The 23,073-nt window shown below is 49.9% G+C and overlaps 1 protein-coding gene across 5 annotated transcripts in view; it reads right to left on the bottom strand.

Moving 5' to 3' along the window:
* TBC1D14 (TBC1 domain family member 14) overlaps nucleotides 1–23,073 on the bottom strand; it is a 90,678-nt gene that overhangs the window by 56,938 nt on the left and 10,667 nt on the right. For 3 of the 5 annotated variants that reach the window (XM_003422739.4, XM_064286213.1, XM_064286211.1), the window contains exon 2: nucleotides 21,333–22,059. The exons of 1 other annotated variant lie outside the window; for it this stretch is intronic. In XM_003422739.4, the coding sequence (XP_003422787.1) occupies nucleotides 21,333–22,042 (710 nt within the window). In that variant the 5' untranslated portion in view covers nucleotides 22,043–22,059. Of the gene's footprint in view, nucleotides 1–21,332; nucleotides 22,060–23,073 lie in introns of those variants that run through there. One more of the 5 variants, XM_064286215.1, reaches the window with a different exon arrangement.

The raw sequence follows: 23,073 nt of genomic DNA on the forward strand, positions 1-23,073 counted from the left end.
GGCAGTCAAGCTCTTAACCACTGTGCCACCAGGGCTCCAAAGAAATAAAAGAAGACCTAACTAAATGGAAGGACATTCCACGTTCATGGATTGGGAGGTTTAATATAGTTAACACGTCAACACTATCCAAAAAAAAAACTATCCAAAACCATCCATAAATTCAAGGCAATCCTCATCACAATTCCCAGAGCTTTCTTTAAAGAAATAAAAAAAGCCAATTGTATGAAAGGGCAAGAGACCGAGAGCAGCCGAAGCAATCCTGAAGAAGAAGAATAAGGTAGGAAGACTCATACTTCCTGATTTCAAAACATACTATAAAGCCACAGTAATTTAAAACATACTGATTGTTTCATAACAGACACACAGACCAATGGAATAGAACTGAGAGTCCAGAAATAAACCCATACATCTGATCAACTGATTTTCATCAAGTGCTAAATCCATTCAGTGGGAAAGGAAGAATCTCTTCAATAAATGGTGCTGAAAAATCAATTTTACATGCAGAAGAATGAATCAGGGTCCATGCTTTGCACCATGGACGAAAACCAGTTCAAAATGGACCAAGGACCTAAATGTGAAAACTAAAACCATAAAATTCTTTAAAAAAAACAATTGTCTTGGATTGAAGTGTGTTCCCCCAAAACATGTGCCAACTAGACTAGGCAATGATTCCCAGTATTGTGTGGCTGTCCACCGTTTTGTGATCTGATATGATCATCCTGTGTTATAAACCCTACCTCTGCGATGTTAATGATACAGGATTAAAAGCAGTTATGTTAATGAGGCAGGACTCAATCTACAGGATTAGGCTGTACCTTGAGTCACTCTCTTTTGAGATACAGAAGAAGAGAATCGAGCAGAGAGGAGAGGAACCTCATTACCACCAAGCAAGAAGAGCCGGGAGTGGAGCACGTCTTTTGGACCTGGGGTCCCTGTGCTGAGAACCTCCTAAACCAGGGGAAGATTGATGACAAGGACCTTCCCCCAGAGCTTTTAAATGCCCACTGACAGCACAGCATAGGACGCACTGGGCCTGGTCTCCATGCTAGTACATCTCAGAGCACTTGGCGTGCAGCCTCGGGAAGCACTCGGGCTTCACTGATATGGCTTGGCTTGTTGTTTTGTGTCTCCACTCCCAGACAAGAGGTCCAAGAGGGTGAGGGCTGTGTTACTCTTCTTCTCCCTGCAGAGTCTCTCCTGAGGAGAACAGTCTTCAGCACAAAGCAAACTCTCGCCTGCTGAATGAAAGCTTGTGTAGGAATCTTTGTGAACGTGACATGAGAATTACAGCTGGGGTTCTAGGAGGCTGAGAACATGCCCAAGATGCACAGCTGGGTGACAGAGTCCAAGGCTCAGACATGGGCATCCAAGGCTGCTTCATGGCAAGTGCCCGGTCTGCCCCAGGAGACAGGGGACAGCTTGGAGGCAGCAGTCTTCCAGCAGGTAGAGCAGGTTCCACGAGCTCCGGCACTCACCAGGCGTTTCTGGGAGCCTCCAAGTCCTCCTCCCTGAAGACACTGTCCTTTGAACTCCTGCCTTTAACTCAACAATCACTGGGCTTTTTGTCCCTCCACGCCTGCATCTCAGCAACAGAAACCAACTCCTGAGCAGTGGGAAAGTAGGCTGGGACTCAGTCCCTATGCCCCAGGCCCAGAGAGAGTGCTGCCCACACTTTCTGAGCCAGAGTTGCTTCTCAGGGCTCCTGGGCACCCAGGACAGCCCCAGGCTCTGTATTTATGTCTCACTCTCTCCCCCAACAGCCCCATGGGGCATCCAGACAGGAAGCTGGGCTCCACGAGGCTGCAAGCGTATGTGGACCCTGGGCTCGTCTGGGCAGAGAAGGCAAAACTGTGAATAATACCTCTAAAGCCCACTACACAGGTACTTCTCCCCATTTCTGCCCCAAACACATATATTTATGCCGGGCCTCGATTCTGCTTTGACAATGTGAGGGGCCAAAGCCCAGCCCACTTCGGCTATGACGGCAACATGAAAACAGAACAGCAGTGTTCTTCGAAGCAGACCGCCTGCATGATTCCGCCTCCCAGGGGAGCATGAGCGAGTAGGAAAGACACTGCGGTTTGATTACTGAGGTTTCACGCAATAAAAATGTGCAAAAGCCAGAAACATTCGAGTCCCTCCTCTTTGAGAAAGTGCTGCCCACACAGCACCTGATGCTACGAAGCCAATCCCTGTGCACAGACAGTGTGTCACTCGCGAAGCTGTGTCTGACTGTACACGCGTGTAAACACCAGCTGGCCTCATCCACACCTGGTCATGTCCACTGAACATTGAGCAGGGCCCACAGGAACCACGCTGTCTAGTCACAGGAAGGGGGTTAAATCCTACTAACACCTAACAACACGCAAGGCCCAGCTCTAGTCATGTGCCCAGGGACAGAAGCAAGGGAGGCAAGATGGGACCCACCAACCTGTCCATCAGCAGTAGCACTGGGGAGATAGCCATAGCATCTACGGCCACCACATGGCTCGGGAGGCCCAATCAAAAGCACACTGGGCCTGTCCACCTGACATTCCAGGCCAGCCTGAGCCATAGTCCTCGGACATCCCAGGCACCCTCTGAGCCAGCTCCATCTGGGACTGAGCAGACCAGCTGAGCAGCTGGCGGGGTGTGGACTGACTTCTCAGGCGTCACCGGAGGGAGGAGGTGGCGAAGGCTGGGACGCAGGCTGGTGGCCAGCTCCTCAGGCTAGGACACGCCACATTCGAGAGTTTCAGCCACATGCCAGCCCAGTCCCCTGGCAGTGACAGGCCGGCACCGGGAGCACACTGTGATGGGCAGCTGGTGAAGGTGAAGGTGTATTGGAAACAAAGTCACGTTCACTCCATGCCTGTCCATATCCCCCATGGGCCAGACCCTGGCTTCCGAGAAGCTGCCAGATACCCTAGTGGGTCATACACCTGGTACCAGGGATCCCTGTCCCAACACCACACCCTAACCAGCCCTGAAGTCCCCCTCGTGCAGGACCTTGTACACTGTTATTAAAGAGACAAGGCCCCTCACCCCAACAAGGCTGGCACTAACCCACAAAATACAAAATAACAAATGTTGGAGAGGTTGTGGAGAGGCTGGACTACTTACACTGCTGGTGGGAATGTAAAATAGTACCACCACTTTGGAAATGGATTTGCCACTTCCTTAAAAACCTAGAAACAGAAATACCATACGATCCAGCAATTCTACTCCTTGGAACATATCCTAGAGAAATAAGAGCCGTCACATGAATAGATATATGCACACCCATGTTCATTGAGGCACTGTTTACAATAGCAAAAAGATGGAAGCAACCTAGGTGCCCATCGATGCATGAATGGATAAACTATGGTATATTCACACAGTGGAATACTACGCATCAATAAAGAACAATGATGAATCCATGAAACATTTCATAACATGGAGGAACCTGGAAGGCATTATGTTGAGTGAAATTAGTCAGTCGCAAAAGGACAAATATTGTATGAAAGCACTATCGTAAGAACTCAAAAAAAGGTTTAAACACAGAAGGAAACAATCTTTGATGGTTACAAGGGTGGGGAGGGAGGGAGAGGGGAATTCACTAACCAGATAGTAGACAAGAATCGTTTTAGGTGAAGGGAAGGACAACACACAACATAGAGGACATCAGCACAACTGGACTAAACCAAAAGCTAAGAAGTTCCCTGAAGACAACCACAGACTTTGAGAAACAGACTACCAGGGGTGGAGGCCTGGGGACCATGGTTCCAGGGACACCTAGGGCAATTGGCATAATAAAGTTTATTAAGAAAATGTTCTGCATCCCACTTTGGTGAGTGGTGTCTGGGGTCTTAAAAGCTTGCAAGCGGCCATCTAATATGCACCACTTGTTCCCAGTCCACCTGGAGCAAAGGAAAATGAAGACCACCAAAGACACAAGGAAAATATGAGCCCAAGAGAAAGAAAGAGCTGCATAAACCAGAGACTCTATCAACCTGAGACCATAAGAGCTGTATGGTGCCTGGCTGCCACCAACGACTGCCATGACAGAGAACACAGCAGAGTCCCGGCTGCCACCAACGACTGCCCCGATGGAGAACACAGCAGAGTCCCGGCTGCCACCAACGACTGCCCCGACGGAGAACACAGCAGACTCCCGGCTGCCACCAACGACTGCCCCGACGGAGAACACAGCAGACTCCCGGCTGCCACCAACGACTGCCCCGACGGAGAACACAGCAGACTCCCGGCTGCCACCAACGACTGCCCCGATGGAGAACACAGCAGACTCCCGGCTGCCACCAACGACTGCCCCGACGGAGAACACAGCAGACTCCCGGCTGCCACCAACGACTGCCCCGACGGAGAACACAGCAGAGTCCCGACTGCCACCAACGACTGCCCCGACGGAGAACACAGCAGACTCCCGGCTGCCACCAACGACTGCCCCGACGGAGAACACAGCAGACTCCCGGCTGCCACCAACGACTGCCCCGACGGAGAACACAGCAGAGCCCGGCTGCCACCAACGACTGCCCCGACGGAGAACACAGCAGAGTCCCGACGGCCACCAACGACTGCCCCGACGGAGAACACAGCAGACTCCCGGCTGCCACCAACGACTGCCCCGACGGAGAACACAGCAGAGTCCCGGCTGCCACCAACGACTGCCCCGACGGAGAACACAGCAGACTCCCGGCTGCCACCAACGACTGCCCCGACGGAGAACACAGCAGACTCCCGGCTGCCACCAACGACTGCCCCGACGGAGAACACAGCAGACTCCCGGCTGCCACCAACGACTGCCCCGACGGAGAACACAGCAGAGCCCGGCTGCCACCAACGACTGCCCCGACGGAGAACACAGCAGACTCCCGGCTGCCCCCAACGACTGCCCCGACGGAGAACACAGCAGAGCCCGGCTGCCACCAACGACTGCCCCGATGGAGAACACAGCAGAGTCCCGGCTGCCACCAACGACTGCCCCGACGGAGAACACAGCAGAGCCCGGCTGCCACCAACGACTGCCCCGATGGAGAACACAGCAGAGCCCGGCTGCCACCAACGACTGCCCCGACGGAGAACACAGCAGAGCCCAGCTGCCACCAACGACTGCCCTGACAGAGAACACAGCTAAGTCCCAGACAGCGCAGGGGAAAAGTGTGTTGCAGAACCAAATTCACGTAGAAAAACCAGACTTCACGGTCTGACTGAGACTAGAGGAACCCCAGAAGCCATGGCCCCGGATGCTCTGTTAACCCAGAACTAAAACCATTCACGAATCCCCCTTTTCAGATAAAGATTAGACTGGACTATAAAACATAAAATAATACTCATGAACGATGTACTTCTTAGTTCAAGAAGATACATGAGACCAAATGGGCAGCTCCTGTCCAGAGGCAGGATGAGAAGGCAGGAAGGGACAGGAACTAGGTGGATGGACACAGGAAACCCAGGACGGAAAGGGGGAGCATGCTGTCATATTATAGGGATTGCATCTACTGTCACACAACAATATGTGTACAAATTTTTATACGAGAAATTAACTTGAGCTGTAAACTTTTACCTAAGGCACATACACACAATGAATTGATAACCAAAAAAAAAGACAAGGCCCATCCGACAAGCTGGAGCTTAACCGCATGATCTAAACCCCAGAAAGGCCCTGCAGTGCCCCATTATAGCAACACTGGCAGCAATGAGAAGACAGCCACCCCACGGAATCCTGCCAGGACCTCTCCTCTAGCACTCCACTCCATGACCCCTTCAAAAAGAGAAAAGAAACCAGCGGCCTGGGTGTTCCTTTGCAACCGCACCACCGTCTGATGGCAGGCACACTCAGTGGGCCCGCTGGGGAGGGGTGCTGATGAAGAAAGAGGGGCGTTTTGCTTTCACTTTTTGTGTTAAGAAAAAATCCCACAACCATGTAGATAAAGAAGACAGTCCAATATGAAAGACAGCAGGCACGGGAGCGGTGCAGAGCGCTGATCTGTGCCACGCCCTGAGGACCTGTGAAGGGAATTGGAAAAAAACCCACCCGGCAGAGCCAATATTCATGCATGTGTGCGTGCAGGTTTGCGTGCGCATGTGTGGGAGTATGTGTGCACATGGTGTGTGTGTGTGTTTGGTATCCATGTACATGTGCGCATGTGTAGGTGTGTGTGCACATGGTGTGTGTGTATGTTTGGTATTTGTGTACGTGTCCACATGCGTGGGAGTGTGTATGCACATGGTGTGTGTGCATCTGTCTGACATCCGTGTGCATGTGTGTGTGGTGGGGAGGGAGCAGACCAATCACGACACTTGGGTTCTCCCAGAGGCCCTGGGCCAGCAGCAGCATCCCCTGGGAACTGGGTGGAAGTACCAACTCCAGCACCCCACCCGGACCTACTGGACCAGAAACTCTGGGTGGGCCTGCAACCTGGGCTCTACTCTGCCCTCCCAGAGGCTCGGTGCTGGCTCAGGTTTGAGAACCAGCGTGCTGTTCATACACTTTAGATACTTACCTCTGCTGCCAGAGTGAAGCTTCTCAGCAACTCCTCTGCCCAAGGAGTCAAGGCTGCATTTCTCGGTCTGGCACACAAGCAGCTTGAGGGGTGGCCCAGAGTAACATACACAATGGCATCAACAACCACAAAGATGATGACAATGACAACACCAATGAAAACAACTACAATGGCAATGATAAAAACGACAATGACGAAAACAACCACGATGGCAAAGGTGACAACGATGACAACAATGATGACAAGACAACAATGAGAACGATTAAAAGAATCACAATGGCAATGATGACAACAATGATGATGAGATGACAACAGAGAAAGCAACCATGATGCCAACAACAATGACAACAGTGACGATGACAATGGTGATGACAACGATGACAAGAAGGACAGATGATGACAACAAAGACAAAGACGACAAGGCAACACCGACACTGGTGACATGCTACCAGAAGCGCTCCCTGCCCCTGCTCCAGCCCTGTCTTCAGTCTCTCTCAGGACGCCTGCACTCTCCACCCCACAGAACCTACAGCTTCGTGTTCCCACGGCTCCCCAGATTTACCCTCAGCCTTCCATACTCCTCTTACATATAATACTGCAACCAAATAAAAAAAGTTTCAAAACAATCCACGACTAAAAACCTACAAAGAAAACCTGAGGCCTAGGCAGCCACATCCGTGAACCTTGCAAATGTTTAAGAAGAAAAGCGTGAACTCTTTGAGAGAACAAACCTTCCTTCCCCCAAGGAGAACATTTACCAGGTCACTCTCAACAAGCACATTCATGGACTTCAGTCTCCAAAAAGAAACTTACTCAGCCAGGGCTGTCTGGTGCCCCTCCCAGGATCACCAGACATGGAGTCTCTGTGGGCGCGCATGTGTGTGCGTGCGTGTGTGTATACAGTCTTAAAATTTTTCCCCCGTGAAGGCATTATTATTGTTACTATTTTTAAAGTCACATACAATAAAGGAGCCCTGGTGGCACAGTGGTTAAGCATTCGGCTAACCAAAAGGTCGGCAGTTTGAGTCCACCAGCTGCTCCTTGGAAACCCTATGGGGCAGGTCTGCTCTGCCCTATAGGGTCACTATGAGTCGGAATCGACTCGATGGCGATGGGTTTGGCTTTTTTGGTTTTATACAATAAAACTGACTTTTTGGTGTCCAGTTGGATGGGCTGTAACACACCCATGGCTCGTTTAACCACCAGAGAACAATCTTACAGAAACTCTGAGAGGCAGATAGAGGTCGTTCCCAGTCATATTATAAGGTGATCTTGATATCGAACCTGGCAAGAATGTCATAAGAAAGGAAAATTGCAGGCCATTTCGTTATGAATATAGACAGAAGAATAAAACAAAATGCATCACCAACCCAACGATACACGTAGAAGACAGTACGCGTGTCGGACTAGAACTGTGCTCTGTAAGGTTCTCAACTGTGGGACTTTTGGAAGTAGGTCAACAGGCCTTTCTTCTGAGGTGCCCCTGGTTGAACTCAAATCCCAAACTTCCAACCTTTCGATTAGCAGGCATTTGCACCACTCAGGGACTCCAGAAAACTGTTCAGCAATACCTAAGTGTGGACTCAGAGTCCCTGCGTGGTGCAAACGGCAAACGCGCTCAGCCGCTAAATGAAAGGTTGGAGGTTTACGTCTACCCAGAGGCACCTCAGAAGAAAGTCCTGGTGATCTACGTCCAAGAAATCAGCCTTTGAAAGCCTACGGAGCACGGTTCTACGTTGACACACGTGGGGTCGCCAGGAGTGACAGCTGGCTCAACAGCACCTGGTTTTTGTTTTTTAAATGCAGAGTCAGCAAGTCCACCCCCTAGTGTATGTGCACTAAACACACTAACTGTCAAAGACTGAACAACCCTAACACTCACGCCAGGACTGCAACACAGAGGTGGTTCCATACAACTGAAACCCCCCCACTCCGAATGGAAGAAACCCAACACCACTGCTCCACCCACAACCTGGGCCAGCTCCAGGATGCGCAGCCTCGCTTATTCAAGCTCCAGGCAGGGCAAAGCTGACCAACGGCGACGCGACGGAAGTGCTGGCAGGGAGGCCACGCCAAGGGGCCTTGGGTGCTGCGTGGCCTCTGCACTGGTCTGGCAGCCGACACGCTGTGCTTTGCCATGCTTCACATTACGCTTCAAAAAGGGTTAAAGTCCGCAGCCCCTCCAGGCTGCCAGCCCTCCCAAGCCCCCTCCAGTCTGCTCCCCAAACCCACCGCACTTTACACGTTCCTCGCCCAGAGCACTAGAGGGCTGGGTTTTCGTTCCCTATGCATCACCTTCCACGACACTGCCCTGAATGTTCTGCAAGGATGGAGGATGCTGTCCTCTTGGTCTTTGTATCTGCAAGGCCTTGCATACCCTGCCGGATGGTACTGAGTTAACAGATAACTCATTAACTAACCCTGAAACACTGTCATGTATCCCTACTGCTGATAAGCTGTGAGTCAGGGCGCTGGCAACCCCCTTAAAACCACCTCCACACACTAGCCAGCATCTAATACCAGGGAGGAAAAACCCAGTGGGGTCTAGTCCACTCTATCTAATTGGTTTAAGTCTTATGAGGAAAGAGAAGAGGCAGGGTAAAGTGCCTATGTAATTTAGGGTAGAGCGCTATTTTACTAGGAAAAATGCTCATTTATTCTTAATCTTCAACTGATAATAAGGAAAAAGGGGGCAGGAAGAGTTGCAAGTTTACACACAAAGAGCTGCTAGTTAGCACGCACCTGTATACATGAGAGCTGCTAGTTAGCACGCGCCTGTATACATGAGAGCTGCTAGTTAGCACGCGCCTGTATACATGAGAGCTGCTAGTTAGCACGCGCCTGTATACATGAGAGCTGCTAGTTAGCACGCGCCTGTATACATGAGAGCTGCTAGTTAGCACGCGCCTGTATACATGAGAGCTGCTAGTTAGCAAGCACCTACCTGTACACACAGGAGGAGCTGCTAGCTAACAATCACCAGGCCAGAAAAAAAAAAACAAACTCACTGCCATGGAGTCAATTCCGACTCATAGCAACCCTATAGGACAGAGTAGAACTGCCCAATAGTTTCCAAGGAGCGCCTGGCGGATTTGAACTGCCGACCTCTTGGTTAGCAGCCATAGCACTTAACCACTACGCCACCAGGGTTTCCAACAATCACCAGTACACACCACAAACCACGACTGGTCTGGCGATCACGATGACACGTCAGAGGAGGAATGAAACGGCTGTGCCCACATGAGAACTTTAAAGAATGAGACGTGACCTGCGGTGGAAGAGCACACACAGGACTCTGAACCCGGCTTCAGAACAAGCTTCTGACTTTGGGCGAGATATGCGTCTCTCTAGGCCTCAGTTTCCTCATGTGTTGACTGGGGTCCCACCATTCAGTCACCGTGGTGTGTGACAGCTAAATGTGCCTGTTGATGACACTAACCAGCCAGCCGCCGCGGAGTCGGTTCCGACTCCTGGTGACTCCGCGGGTGCCGGAGCAGAACTGTGCTCCCCAGGGTTTTCCAAAGCTCATTCTTCAGAAGTAGATTGCCAGGCCTTTCTCCTGAGGCACCTCTGGGTGGACCCAAACTTCCAATCTTCCGGTTAGCAGCCAAGTGCTTAACTGGTTGCCACACCCAGGGATTCCATCAGCGACACTTCAAGCAGTTTATCCGTTGTATTAGGGCCGGGCATCTGACCTCACCTAACCCTGACCCTGTTCCTGCAAGTTACCTCTTCAACAGGACAACATCCATGAGCACTGCCAATGTCCCACGCACTGTCAGGTATGGGGACACATGTTGCTGACAAGTTACAAGTCCCCGCCTCAAGGGGACTATGTATGACTTTCCTGGCCTCAAAGATGAGGCATCAGGGGCATGACCTTGCTGAGGCCACACTGCAAACTAAGGGGCCTGGATCTGAACTCAGGGCCAACCCTAAGTCTACACTCCCCTCTCTGGTGGATCTGTGCCCAGGTTACACTAGGGGTTGCTTAGAAAACGCTGATGCCCAGGTCTCACCCCAAACCTACTGAAGCAATCTGGGGTGGGCAGGACACCACTTTTTCTTCACTTTCCAGCCAGCTTCTGGTATAGCCGAGCTGAGAACTTTGCTCCTTGCCAAATAAACATCTCTCCCACCCACCAGCTCCTTCTTTCATCGCTGCTTTAATCTCTGTGGATTTAAGATGAATGCCTGTCCACTGTTTCCACAAAGACTGAGTCATTTTCTTTTACATGTTGCTTTAAGCTGCTTGGACAACTCTCCTCACTAACCAAACCACACCTTCCCAGTTGCTGTTGTGAGTTGTTGAGTCGACCCCGACTCATGGCAACCCCGCTTGTGCAGAGTAGAACTCTCCACAGGATGTTCAAGGCTGTGGGCTCTCAGAAGCAGCTATCCAGGCCTGTCTTCCAAGAAGCCTCTGGGTGGGATCAAACCACCAACCTTTTGGCTAGTAGTCAAGTATTTACCCACTTGTACCACCAGTGACTTCAAGTAAGAGCCCTCCAATCTCTGCTTTCACTCATCCAGGCTGTAGGCTCCCTCCCAGCTCAAACCCAAACCAAACCCAGTGCCGCTGAGTCGATTCCGACTCATAGCGACCCTATAGGACACAGCAGAACTGCCCCATAGAGTTTCTAAGAAGTGCCTGGGGGATTTGAACTGCCAACCCTTTGGTTAGCAGCTATAGCACTTAACCACTACGCCACCAGGGTTTCCCCTCCCAGCTCAGAGGGCTCTTAAAGCTCGGCTGAGTGCCTCCCAGCAAATCTAGGCTACCGTTAGGGATGGAATTGTGTCCCCCAAAACTGTGTATCAACTTGGTTAGGCCATGATTCCCACTATTGTGTGACCATCCACCATTTTGTCATCTGATGGGATTTTTCTATGTGTTGTAAATCCTACCTCTATGAAGTTAATGAGGAGGGATTAGCACAGTTATGCTAATGAGGCAGGACTCAATCTACAAGATTAGGTTGTGTCTTGAATCAGTTCCTTTTGAGATATAAAAGAGAAGTGAGTGGAGAGACACGGGGACCTCAAACCACCAAGAAAGTAGTGCCAGGAGCAGAGTGCGTCCTTTGGACCCAGGGTCTCCATGCTGAGAAGCTCCCAGGTCCAAGGAAGACTGATGACAAGGACCTTTCCCCAGAGCTGACAGAGAGAGAAAGCCCTCCCATGGAGATGGCACCCTGAATTTAGACTTTTAGCCTACTAAAGTGTGAGAGGATAAGTCTCTCTTTGTTAAAGCCATCCACTTGTGGTATTTCTGATACAGCAGAACTAGATGACTAGGACAGCCACCTTCCCCACAGAAGCCCATGGGCCTTCTCTCAGAGGGAAAGTGCCATTCCAGGAGTGTGACCATACCCTGGTCTATGAGGACCTCTGTTCGGGCAGGAGGATGACGCTGGCATTCAGTGAGCTGCTAGAGACCCTTGCCCTCACAGGAGAGAGGAGGGAGCCAATGTCCCGGGTACCCAACCAGACTGCTTCCCCATGAGCCTGTGCATACAGGGTGTGTATGCTGGTGGGCCTGGCGCCAAACACGGTCACGCCCAGCCCCCCTGCTCCACCCCGTCCACCCTCTGTGCAGAGAGGCCACAGGACAGAAGGAATTCGGGAGAGATCCCCAATTAACTGCATACATGAGCTGGAAACACAAGATGGACGGATGGATGGACGGACGGATGGACAGAAGAACGGATGGAAGGACGGACAGACGGCTGAGTGGATGAATGGGTGGATGAGTAGATGGGTGGGTGGATGGATGCCATCAAGTCGACTTCAACTCATGGCGACCTTGTGGACAACAGAGCTAAACAATGACTGGTCCTCTGTCACCCTCACAGTCGCCAGCATGTTACAGTCCACTGCTTCAGCTATGTCCCCATCCCTCTCACTGAGGGCCTCCCTCAGACACGACATCCTCCCCTAGCACTTGATCCCTCCTGATCATGCGGCCAAAGCAAGCAAGTGGGACAGTGTTCTGTTGTGATCTGTAAGGTTTTTATTGGCTGATTCTTGGAAGCAGGTTGCCAGGCGTTTCTTCCTACTCTCTTAGTCTGGAAGCCCCACTAACACCTGTCCCACATGGGTGACCCTGCTGGTATTTGAAATACCGGTGGCATATCTTCTAGCAACACACAAACCACCACAGTAGGACAGACTGACAGGCAGGTGTTGGAAACACAACAGAAGAGTGTGTGTGTGTGGATTTATATCTCAGGTTTGTTCAGCAGCCAGTGCTCACCTAACTCAATACATATTCATGATGTTTTCCCCACACATTCTGACCTCCACTCAGCTTCTTCTGCTTTAAAAATCACACTGCCCTTAAAGGACTGTCTACAGGAAGTGAAACCTGTCCTTTCTAGGGTAAAGGCTTAAATAGCCAGAGGCCAGGGCAAGGGTGGGTCCGGGAAACAGCTCTGTGCCAGGCCTTTTCCTCAGTAGATCGCTGTCTCTTCCTTCCTCCTCATGCCTGGCTCCTTCTACCTGAAGAGGTGGACTGCACAGAGCCACGCCTCTCCACTCCCTCCCTGGGCCTCCCGTCCTGGAAGGGAGTGTGCTTTATACCAAATCTGAAGGCTGAAAGGAAATCAGGACTTAAATCCACACCCTAATTTTCAACCCCAGCCTCCATATACAGACTCCTTGAGTGGCACAAACGGGTAAGTGCTTGACTACTAGCTGAAAGGTTGGTGGTTTGACCCCACCCAGAGGCCTCTCGGAAGACAAGCCTGGAGATCTGCTTCTGAAAAGTCACGGCCCTGAAAACCCCATGGAGCAGTTCTACTCTGTACACATGGGGTCACTCTGAGTCGACTAGCAACAACCAGCCTCCAGGTACACAGAGCCTGTGTTAACAAGCAGACAGCTGGGAGCCCAACATGGCTACTGAGCATACCCGATGGCTCCACCTTCTACCAGACAGAGAACTTACAGGAATCCCACGATAAACCACAATTCGTAACAAAGAATCAGCAAAACGGGAATTGAAACAATTCAAACCCAGCTCACTCAGCATAAACAGGAACCATCTGATTTGATGTGGCAATCCATACCCTGAACATGCACGTGCAAAACTGAGGCAGAGAAGAATTTAACGTTAGAGATACCGAACAGTGTTTCAGAAACAAAAGCGCAAACATATTTAAATAGTCACCCCCCAAGGTAGAAAACAGGTAAGATCGTTTCAATGGCTAGTCCACTAACATTTTCTAAATAGAACAGATTCTACGCTCTACCTAGGCAAAGGGAAGTTAATTTATGAGCGGAAACAGCGGGTAGCTGAGGAACAGGCTTGGCTGTGGATTTCTCAAACCCCATACACTCCTCTGGTCCTACAGAGCTTCCTACGTTTCATACTTACCATTTGCACTGGACTATAAACCAAATGGGTGGCAGTTTAAGTCTACCCAGTGCCACCATGGAAGAAAGGCCTGGCAATCTACTTCCGTAAGGTTACAGCCACTGAAAACCCTATGGAGCGCAGTTCCACTCTGAAACACATGAGGTCGCCATGAGTCAGAGTTGACTCAACAGCAACGGGTTTGGGTTTTGGTTTCCCAAGTGGACCACAACCTCAGCAAGGGCAGGGCAAAGGCTAGCTGGCCAGGGACCTACACAAAACTCGAAGTTTCTATAAAAACATGTGTACGATCTGACGAGAAGGTGGCACATGGCATATGTCCCACACATAGGGCCTAACGAATGCCACAGAGAACAAACGCACAACAACAGCAACAAAAAGGAGCAGCTGCCGAGGCTGCTGAAGCACAACCGAACACCTCGTGGGATCTGTTTTCCTGGTTTGGAGACTTAGGGGCATGGTTTCATGGGCTGTCCCAGTCAACAGGCCTAATGTTGTTCTCAGTGCTTCTGTTCTACGTCCTAGTTGCATACTGCCTGGTGTCTTCAAAGCTTGCAGGCAGCCGTCCACAGTACAATTGGTCTCTATTATCCTGGAGCAACAGAGGAAGAGTCAGGAAACCAAGGAGGAACTGGAATGTGTGTCCACTTGTCTCATGAACATCTACCTTCTTTGCCATGAGACCAGAACTGACTGCTGCCCAGCCACCACTAGAGTCTATAGAAGAATCTTGATTAAAAAGGGGAATACGTAGAACAGAATTTCAAATTCTCATGGAATTCAGACTTTCAAGAGCCAGAGGCTGGATGATCCCCCAAAATTATTGCCCTGAGATAATCTTTAAAGCTTAAACCAAAACTATCCCCTGAAGTGATCTTTAAACCAAACAGTAGTTTAGCTTTGTTAATAACCAACGTCTGCCCTGAGCACCGTGCTGTTCTAAAGAATTATCTACATGGGATCAAACTGGCAACAGTAACCTGAGAGGTCAGATGAGAAGCTCAGGGGGCAGTGAGTTTACGTTAACTGTGGTGGAATAACTTGGAAAAGGATAGCGAGAATGGTGGCACAACTTGAAAAACTTGGTCAATGTCACTCAACTGTAAAGAGAGAAACTCTGAAATCAGTGTATGTTTTGCTGTGAATACACTCAACAAAAAAATATAAAATAAACAATTAATGACAGCAGATTAGGACCTACTGAATAAAAACTCATGAGTCCACGTTGATAGAAATAAACAAATGTATAAAGAAGAAGAAGCTGTTGTTCACAAAAGAACGCCAAAAGGTAAACGCAGGAGGAAGACAGGCTTGGAGAATGATCAGCAGATACCAAAACTGGTGGGTCAACATTTGATGAGGAATGGGATGTTTACATATAATTTCAAAGAATCTTTCTAAATATTACTTTTAACTAAAAAAAAAAAAAAAAAAAGGCAACGTTGCCATTGAGTTGATTCTGACTCCCGGTGACCCCATGTGATACAGCTGAACTGGTCCACAGGGTATTCCTGGCCGTAATCTTAATGGAGCCCTGGTGGCGCAGTGGTTAAAAGCTCAGCTGTTAACCAAAAGGTCGGCAGTTCAAATCCACCAGCCACTCCTTGGAAACCCTACGGGGGAGCTCTACTCTGTCCTATAGGGTCACTATGAGTCAGAACCAACCTGACAGCACCTAACAACAGCAACAATCTTAATGGAAGCAGATTGCCAGTCCTTTTTCCCATGGCACTGCTGGCTCGGTGTGAACTGCCAACCTTTAGGTTAGTAGTCAAGTGAACTATTTCTGCTATGCAACGACTTGACTTTTCCATTACCAGGGCAAACAGTCACATTACGGAGGAGGGAATTAGCAAACTTTAGCCAAGTGATGACAGATCACCAATACTGGGATAAACCAGGGCCGTGGGCCCCTGCCCTGAGGCTCTTAGAAGGGCACAGCAACCCCCCAGCAGTGTCCCTGCCAAAAGCACACCCCTGTCCTCTTCGCCAGGGAACACGGAAGGTGCCAATGGAGGCGCCGTCTACAGAGCACCTGGCCTGGACTCCGGGGTGACGCAGAGCCCAGCAGACAAACGGTGCCAGTTGTGAGGTGACTATGGAGATGGGACGACCTGGTGTAACCAGGTGATCCTGATGGAATTTATCCAGGAAAGTAAAATACCAACGCATGGCCTTGGGGCCATCTACGAAGTGTGAGCACGGCTTGTGGGGTAGATAACAGTATCATATCAACATCACAAATCTTCATTTTGATAAACTCACCATAATCAGGCGAGAGAATGTCCCTGTCCTGAGGACATGCACACTGAAGTAGATGGGGTCAAGGGACACAGTATCTCCAATATACACTCAATAAGTGATGAAAAAATTGTATGTAAATATATACGTGTGGAGGGAGAGAGACAGACCAAGGGACCAAGGGAGTGAGAGAGAGAGATGGAGAAAGGAAGAAAGAAGGGGAGAAGAAGAGAAAAGGAAAGGTGGGGGGGAGAGAGAGGAGAGACAGGGAAGGAGAACCATAAAGCAATGGGCCAACGCATCTGGGTAAAGGGTAATGGAAGTTCTGGTTACTGATTTTGCAACTGCTAAGTTTGAAATTATAACAAAATTAAATAGAACTCCCCCAAAATGAGATGGATGAGGAGCGGGCAGAGCGCTCAAACACTGCTGGGCAGAGTGAGAACTTCTACTGCTACCTTGGAAGACCGTCTGGTGGTGTCTACTCAAGGCACATGGTCCCCCAGCATCCTTCTCCTTGGTATAAGCCCAACAGAGACAGGCAGGAGGTGCACCCCAACTTCACAGGGATCTCTGATCTGCAGCACCCCTGGTGGCCCTGAACGCCCATCAAGGCCCGCTTGGGTGGGTTGTGGTGCTTCACCCAGTGAAGTCCACCTGATGGAGAACTCCCTCACCCAGTGGAACGAGAAAAGTTTCCACAGCTCCTCAGAGCAGCACGGATGGGTTCATAAATCAACGGGGAGTCAGAGCAGCTGGACACAGACTAGGCACGAGCCTCTGCCGTCAGGAGTCAGAGACGAGGGGTGCGGGGGGCTTCTGGGAATTGTTAATGCCCTGTTCTGTGTCTAAGTGCTGGCTTAGTTCAAGGACCTTCTCGGAGCTGAACACCATAACCTATGACTTTTGTCTATGTATGAAATAAATCAATAATACATTAGAGACTGACACTGCTGGTCAAATGGTTAAGATGGCACAGCTGCTATGGAAAACAGTTTGGAGGTTCCTCAAAAAGTTGCACATAGAGTTATCATTGTAGTTGTTGTTGTTAGGTGCCCTTGAGTAGGTTCCAACTCATAGTGGCCCCATGTATGAGAGAAAAAAACGCTGCCCACTCCTGCATCACCCTTACAATCACTGCTGTGGCTGGGCCTATTGCTGCTGCTACTGTGTCGACCTATCTTATCAAGGGTCTTCCTCTTTTTCGCTGACCCTCTGCTTTACCACTGATTGACAGAATGGCTGCAACAATGAGCTCAAGCAAAACAATGATTGTAAGGATGGTGCAGGACTGGAGAGTGTTTCATTCTGTTGTGCATGGGGTCGCTATGAGTCAGAACCGACTCGACAGCACCTAACAACAACAACTACTTTACCAAGCATGATGTCCTTCTCCAGGCATCAGTTCTCACCATCTCGCTTCTAAGGAGCACTCTGGCTGTACTTCCAAAACAGATTTGTTCATTCTTCTGGCAGTCCACGGTATAGTCAATATTCTTTGCCAACACCATAATTCAAAGGGATCAGCTCTTTTTCGGTCTTCCTTATTCATTGGCCAGTGTTCACATGCATGTGTTGTTGTTGCTGTTAGGTGCCTTTGAGTCAGTTCTAACTCACAGCGACCCTGTGTACAACAGAATGAAACACCGTCTCATCCTGCGCCATCCTCACAGTCGTTGTTATGCTTAAGTTCATTGTTGCAACCACTGTGTCAACCCATTTCATTGACGGTCTTCCTCTTTTTGGCTGACCCTCTACTTTACCAAGCATGATGTCCTTCTCCAGGGATTGATCCCTCCCGCTAGCATGTTCAGAATATGTGAGACGAAGTCTCACCATCCTTGCTTCTGAGGAGCATTTAGGTTGTACTTCTTCCAAGACAGATTTCTTCATTCTTTTGGCAGTCTGTGGTATATTCAATATTTTACTCCAACACAATTCAAAGGTCAATTCTTCTTCGGTCCGCCTCTTGGCAGCAGGGCACCATCTAGTTCTTCTGGTCATAGGGGTAGAGGAGGCCATGTATGATTCACGGAGACAATCCTGTAGTCAGGTTCCTTCTCTGATTCTTCGGTTTCCTTCTTTCTCTTTTACTCCAAACAAATAGAGACCAATAGTTGCATCTTAGATGGCTGCTTGTAAGCTTTTGAGACCCCAGACACTGCTCACCAAAGTAGGATGTGGAACATGAACTTTGTGAACTATGTTATGCCAATTGACTGAATTGTCCCACGAGACCATGACTCTAAATCTTCAAACCAAGAAAACGAATCCCATGAGGTGATCTGTTGTATATAAGAAATGTCATTATTTATAACCTATTCGTTTTATTACATATATACACATATACATTAGCTATTGTTGTTACAAAAATACATAACACAGCATTTACTAATACATCATTTTTCTTGTGTCCAACTTCATCAACTTGCAGGCATCAACTAGTCAAGCTGTGTATGCTTCACCCACGTTAGGTGCCACCTTTCCCATCACCACCAATAAAAGTGACTATCACCTAGAGAAGATTCACCATCCCCCTCAACCACCAGTGAACACTGGTTTCTACACGTATTACCTATTCTTGTCATTTCATGAAAGTGAGATCATACAACTTTGTCCTTTTGTGATTGACTTATTTCGTTCAGCCTAATGTCCTGCAGGTTCATCCTTGCTGCAAGATGAGTCAAGGACTCATCTTCCTCTGTGGCTGTGTAGTACTCCGTCCTATGTATCTACCACATTTTGCTTATCCATTCGTCCACTGATGGGCACTGAGGTTGTTTCCATCTTTTTGCTACTGTGTATAGTGCTATAACGAACACGGTGCATATCTCTGTTGGTGTCTCTTCTATTAGATCTCCAGGGTATAGACCTAGGAGTGGAATTGTGGGGTAATAAGAGAGTTCTGTTTTTAATTTTTTGAGGACTCCTCACACTGTCTTCCACAACGGTTTCACCATTTTACATCTCCACCAGCAGCAGATAAGGGTTTTACATCTGCTGGAACATTTGTTGTTTTCCAGGTTGTTTTTTTTTTTTTTAATCAGTGCCATTTTAGCAGGGGTGAAGTGGTATCTCCTTGCAGTTCTGATCTGCATCTCTCTAATGGCTGACAATAGAGACCATCTTTTCATGTGTTGTTGGCTGCTTGAACGTCCTCTTTGGTGAAGTGTCTGCTCATGTCCTTAGCCTAGTTTTTGACTGGGTCATTCCTCTGCCTGATCTTAAGTCAAGAAGGCCAACAAAGACTTCCTCAGTCCACAGCCCTCTGAGCATGTGCTCTGTGCCAGCCCAGGCTGTGTTACTAGCCATTCCCTGGAACTCAATTTGTTGTTGTTATTACTTGCCATCAAGTCAATTCCAGCTTACAGTGACCCCATGCACACTGGAACAAAACGCTGCTGAGTCCTGTGCCATCCCCATGGCTGCTTACGGATCAGATCGTTGTGATCTACAGGGTTTTAGTTGGCTGATTTTTGGAAGCAGATTGCCAGGTCTTTCTCCCTAGTCTGTCTTAGTCCAGACGCTCCACTGAAACCCATCCAGCATCACAGCAACACACAGGCCTCCACAGAGAGACAGGTGGTGGCTCAGCATGAGGTGCCTTGGCCAGGAATCAAACCTAGGTCTCCCTCCCACACAGAAGGCAAGGATTCCACCACTGAACCACTACCGTCCTCACCTGTAAAATGTTTACATTTCTGGAACAGAATCCTCTTCCCCTCAAAGGAAATCCAGACTAAAACTAGACTAATCAAGACTAAAAGTTAAAGAACACTTTAAGACTCTAGGAGACCCGGCCCATTTCCTCAGTCATTTTGCTGATTTGTTCCTAACATTCCACCAACTTCCCCAAGGAGCTTGACAGCCGCTCTTAAAAGCAATGGCAGAGCCATCGAAACAAGGGTACACAGGCAGCACCAGGGAGTAAAGCAGAGGGGATACACCTGTTTTCAGTAGCACAGAGCTGAGGAAGATTTTCAAGAAGCAAAGGGAAGAGGCTCTGACAGACTGCTGGAGGTCCTGTGAGACAACGCGGCAGACTGGCCAGGCACCACCGAGACCGGCACAACAGGCTTACCGTGCACCTGGGTCCCCACGCCACTATTCAACACAGGCTTTATTATCCGCAGGTTACAGAGAGGGCAACAGAGGAGGGACAGCGAAGGTGGACCGTCCATCACAGCAGGACAGGCACATACCAGTGCTGTTCTGGAGGCAGGCGGCCTTGAGAGAGGAGGAGCGGCCTGCCCAAGGCCACACAGCTAGGAAGCCTGCAAGGCCTACTCCATCCTGGAGCCAAGCTCGCCCCTCTACGCTGCTCTAACACCTCCACTCTGAGCAATGTTCCCACATTTGCCAAGAACCCAGTGTTCTGAAAAGCTGCCTCCCAGGCCCCCCAAGATTCTGGCTCTGTAGTTCTGGGCTGGATTCTACAGCCCGCATTTAACAAGTCCAAGGTGCATCCTGACAGGCAGAGCTGCAAGCCCTGGGCTGAGAAGGGGACCTGTCAGCAGCACAGATCTGAGCAGTGCCCGCTTAGGGCCATGGTCCTGGCAGGGACTGTGACAAAGGTGCCTCCCCAAGCTCCTGGGCTCCTCCCCTGAGGCCACTGCCAAGTACCAAGCTCTGAGAATGGGCCCCGCCCCCACAACCATACCCTGCCACGGGGCACTTCACTCAAGACCAAGATTACCCACATTCAGGGCGAGACACCGAGCAGGTCAGTGGTCAGTGACTCGTCAGCAGCCCACTAATATCCCCAATCACTGACGCCAGCCAGCAATTCACACTTTCTCAAAGGGATGCCCAGTGCTGCCAAGCATCCAGCAGGGGCCTCACTGGGCACAAGTGGCAGGTAGGTAGCCAGGGTCCCTCACAAATGCACTCCCACCACCCAGCCGGGACCAGCACCCATGAGGAGCAGCTCTGGGCAGGTCGCCGGTCTAAGAGACAGGAAAATCACCAACAGTCTAGTCCTACATGCAACACCGCAGGGTTCTGGGCCCTTGAAACTGTCCCAAGGCTCAACTATCTATACAACACAGAACCTGGCTAGTAAGGGCCCTTGAAGGAGTGAACAGCAGCTTCACACGAGTAGACAGAGCCTGGTTAGCGAGGCACAAAAAAAGAGGACACACTCTGGACAACAGAGGCTTCCCTAGAAGGGCAGTATACCTGGCCTGGCTTCTTGCAACCCCTGGCTCCTCCAGGCAGACAAAGGGCATTACCTGGCCAAGAAGTGGCTAAGTGGTCCTAGAAGTCCTGACTTGATGCCTTCCTCAGGTTCCTCCACCTTGTCCCACTGGGCAGGGCCACCAGCCTCCTTGGTGGAGACCAGGGTGACATCAGTGAATGGCAGGTCATCGTCATTCTCCAGGGCCACAATGGCGCTGGAGCTGCTGGTGACAAGGTCCAGGAGGTCCTCATTGCTGATGGACAGCGTGGCAGAGAGCTCCGTGCCGAGGCTGGACACGCTGCAGATGGAGGCGGCGTCACTACGGCTCAGGGCCCTGGCGGTGGGGCTGCAGAGCCTCACCGCATCATAGCCAGTCCTGGGGAACGTGGAGGACTTACGTACACCCTGCTCCCGTTCAGCACTGGCGGGGGCTGGTAGCGCGCAGGACGGCAGCGGGCAGGCACTCTGGGAAGCCCGCTCAGGGATAGCCTCTGGCTCGGATGGCTTTCTCCTTGTGTGGGCCACACTGCAGGGCACAGGCTCCGGGTTACCGATCTCGAGGGTCGGGATGCCTGAGTCCACCGACTCCAGGCTGCACCGATCTTCTGGGGTGCCAAGTGGCAGCTTGGGCCCATGCTCAGGCAGAGAGAGAGACCTGGGGGCCTTGAGGTTCAAGCTCTGAAGGTGGCTTCCTGGCCGACTGTCCCAAACACCCATCAAGGCTATGCCATTGGTAGAGGTGGAAAGGTTTCCATCAGTCATCTTGGTTCAAGGAGAAACTACCAAAACACCAACAAAGAAATGAAGTCAGTACACTTGAAACCCAAGACACTGCTCCACTAACGTGTGCACACTGGGACCCCATTAATGGAGGATGTGATAGATAATTTCATGTGTCAACTTGGCGAGGCTACAACTCCCAGTGGTTTGGCCAAACACTAGTCTAGGTGCTGTTCCATGACATAATGTAATGATGTAAAAGCCTTCCATAATGTAATGTAAGGTAATGTAACATAACGTAGTGACATTCCATAGTACACTCTAATGTAATGTAATCAATCAGTTCACAGGAGAGTTTCCTTAGGGCGTGTTCTGCCTTCAGGCTATGAAGATATTTTGGCAAAACTCTCTCTTCACTCTTACGGTCACCTGACCTATGGATCTCGGGACCTACCAGCCCCCCACAATCCTGTGAGCCTGCAGGAGTCTCTAGCCTGTCACCTGACCTATAGATTAAGAGCTTGTCAGCCCCCAAAATTGCATGACCTAACCCCTTGAAGTAAATATCTTTATATAAATATATCTCACTGGTTCTGTTTCTCTAAAGAACTGTATGATAGAGGAATCCTTGAGAAAAGTCCTACATATTCAATTTTTGGTTCAGGACCAGTAGTTAGTTTTAGCATATACCATCAAAACATAAAATAATCAGAAGGCAACGAACAAAAGGCGCGTCTAAAGTGAAAGTCATCACCCCACCAGTCTCACTTCTGGTGCTCAGAGGTGTGTACATACACACAACACACATCACCACACACCACCATACACCACCACACACGGCCACACACCATCATATACCACCATACACCACACACACACCACCATACACCACCACATACCACCATATACCACACACCACCACACACACACCACCATACACCACACACCACTACATATGCACATGAGGGCAGAGAGAGACTTTTCTTAATGATAAACAGGACGCCTCTGTCAAAAGTACGTGAATCATCACGCGTGCAGTAGTCAAGGCTCTACTTGTTCTGACAGCATAAAAC

The sequence above is a fragment of the Loxodonta africana genome, chromosome 5 (assembly GCF_030014295.1).
Source record: "Loxodonta africana isolate mLoxAfr1 chromosome 5, mLoxAfr1.hap2, whole genome shotgun sequence".
NCBI lineage: Eukaryota > Metazoa > Chordata > Mammalia > Proboscidea > Elephantidae > Loxodonta > Loxodonta africana.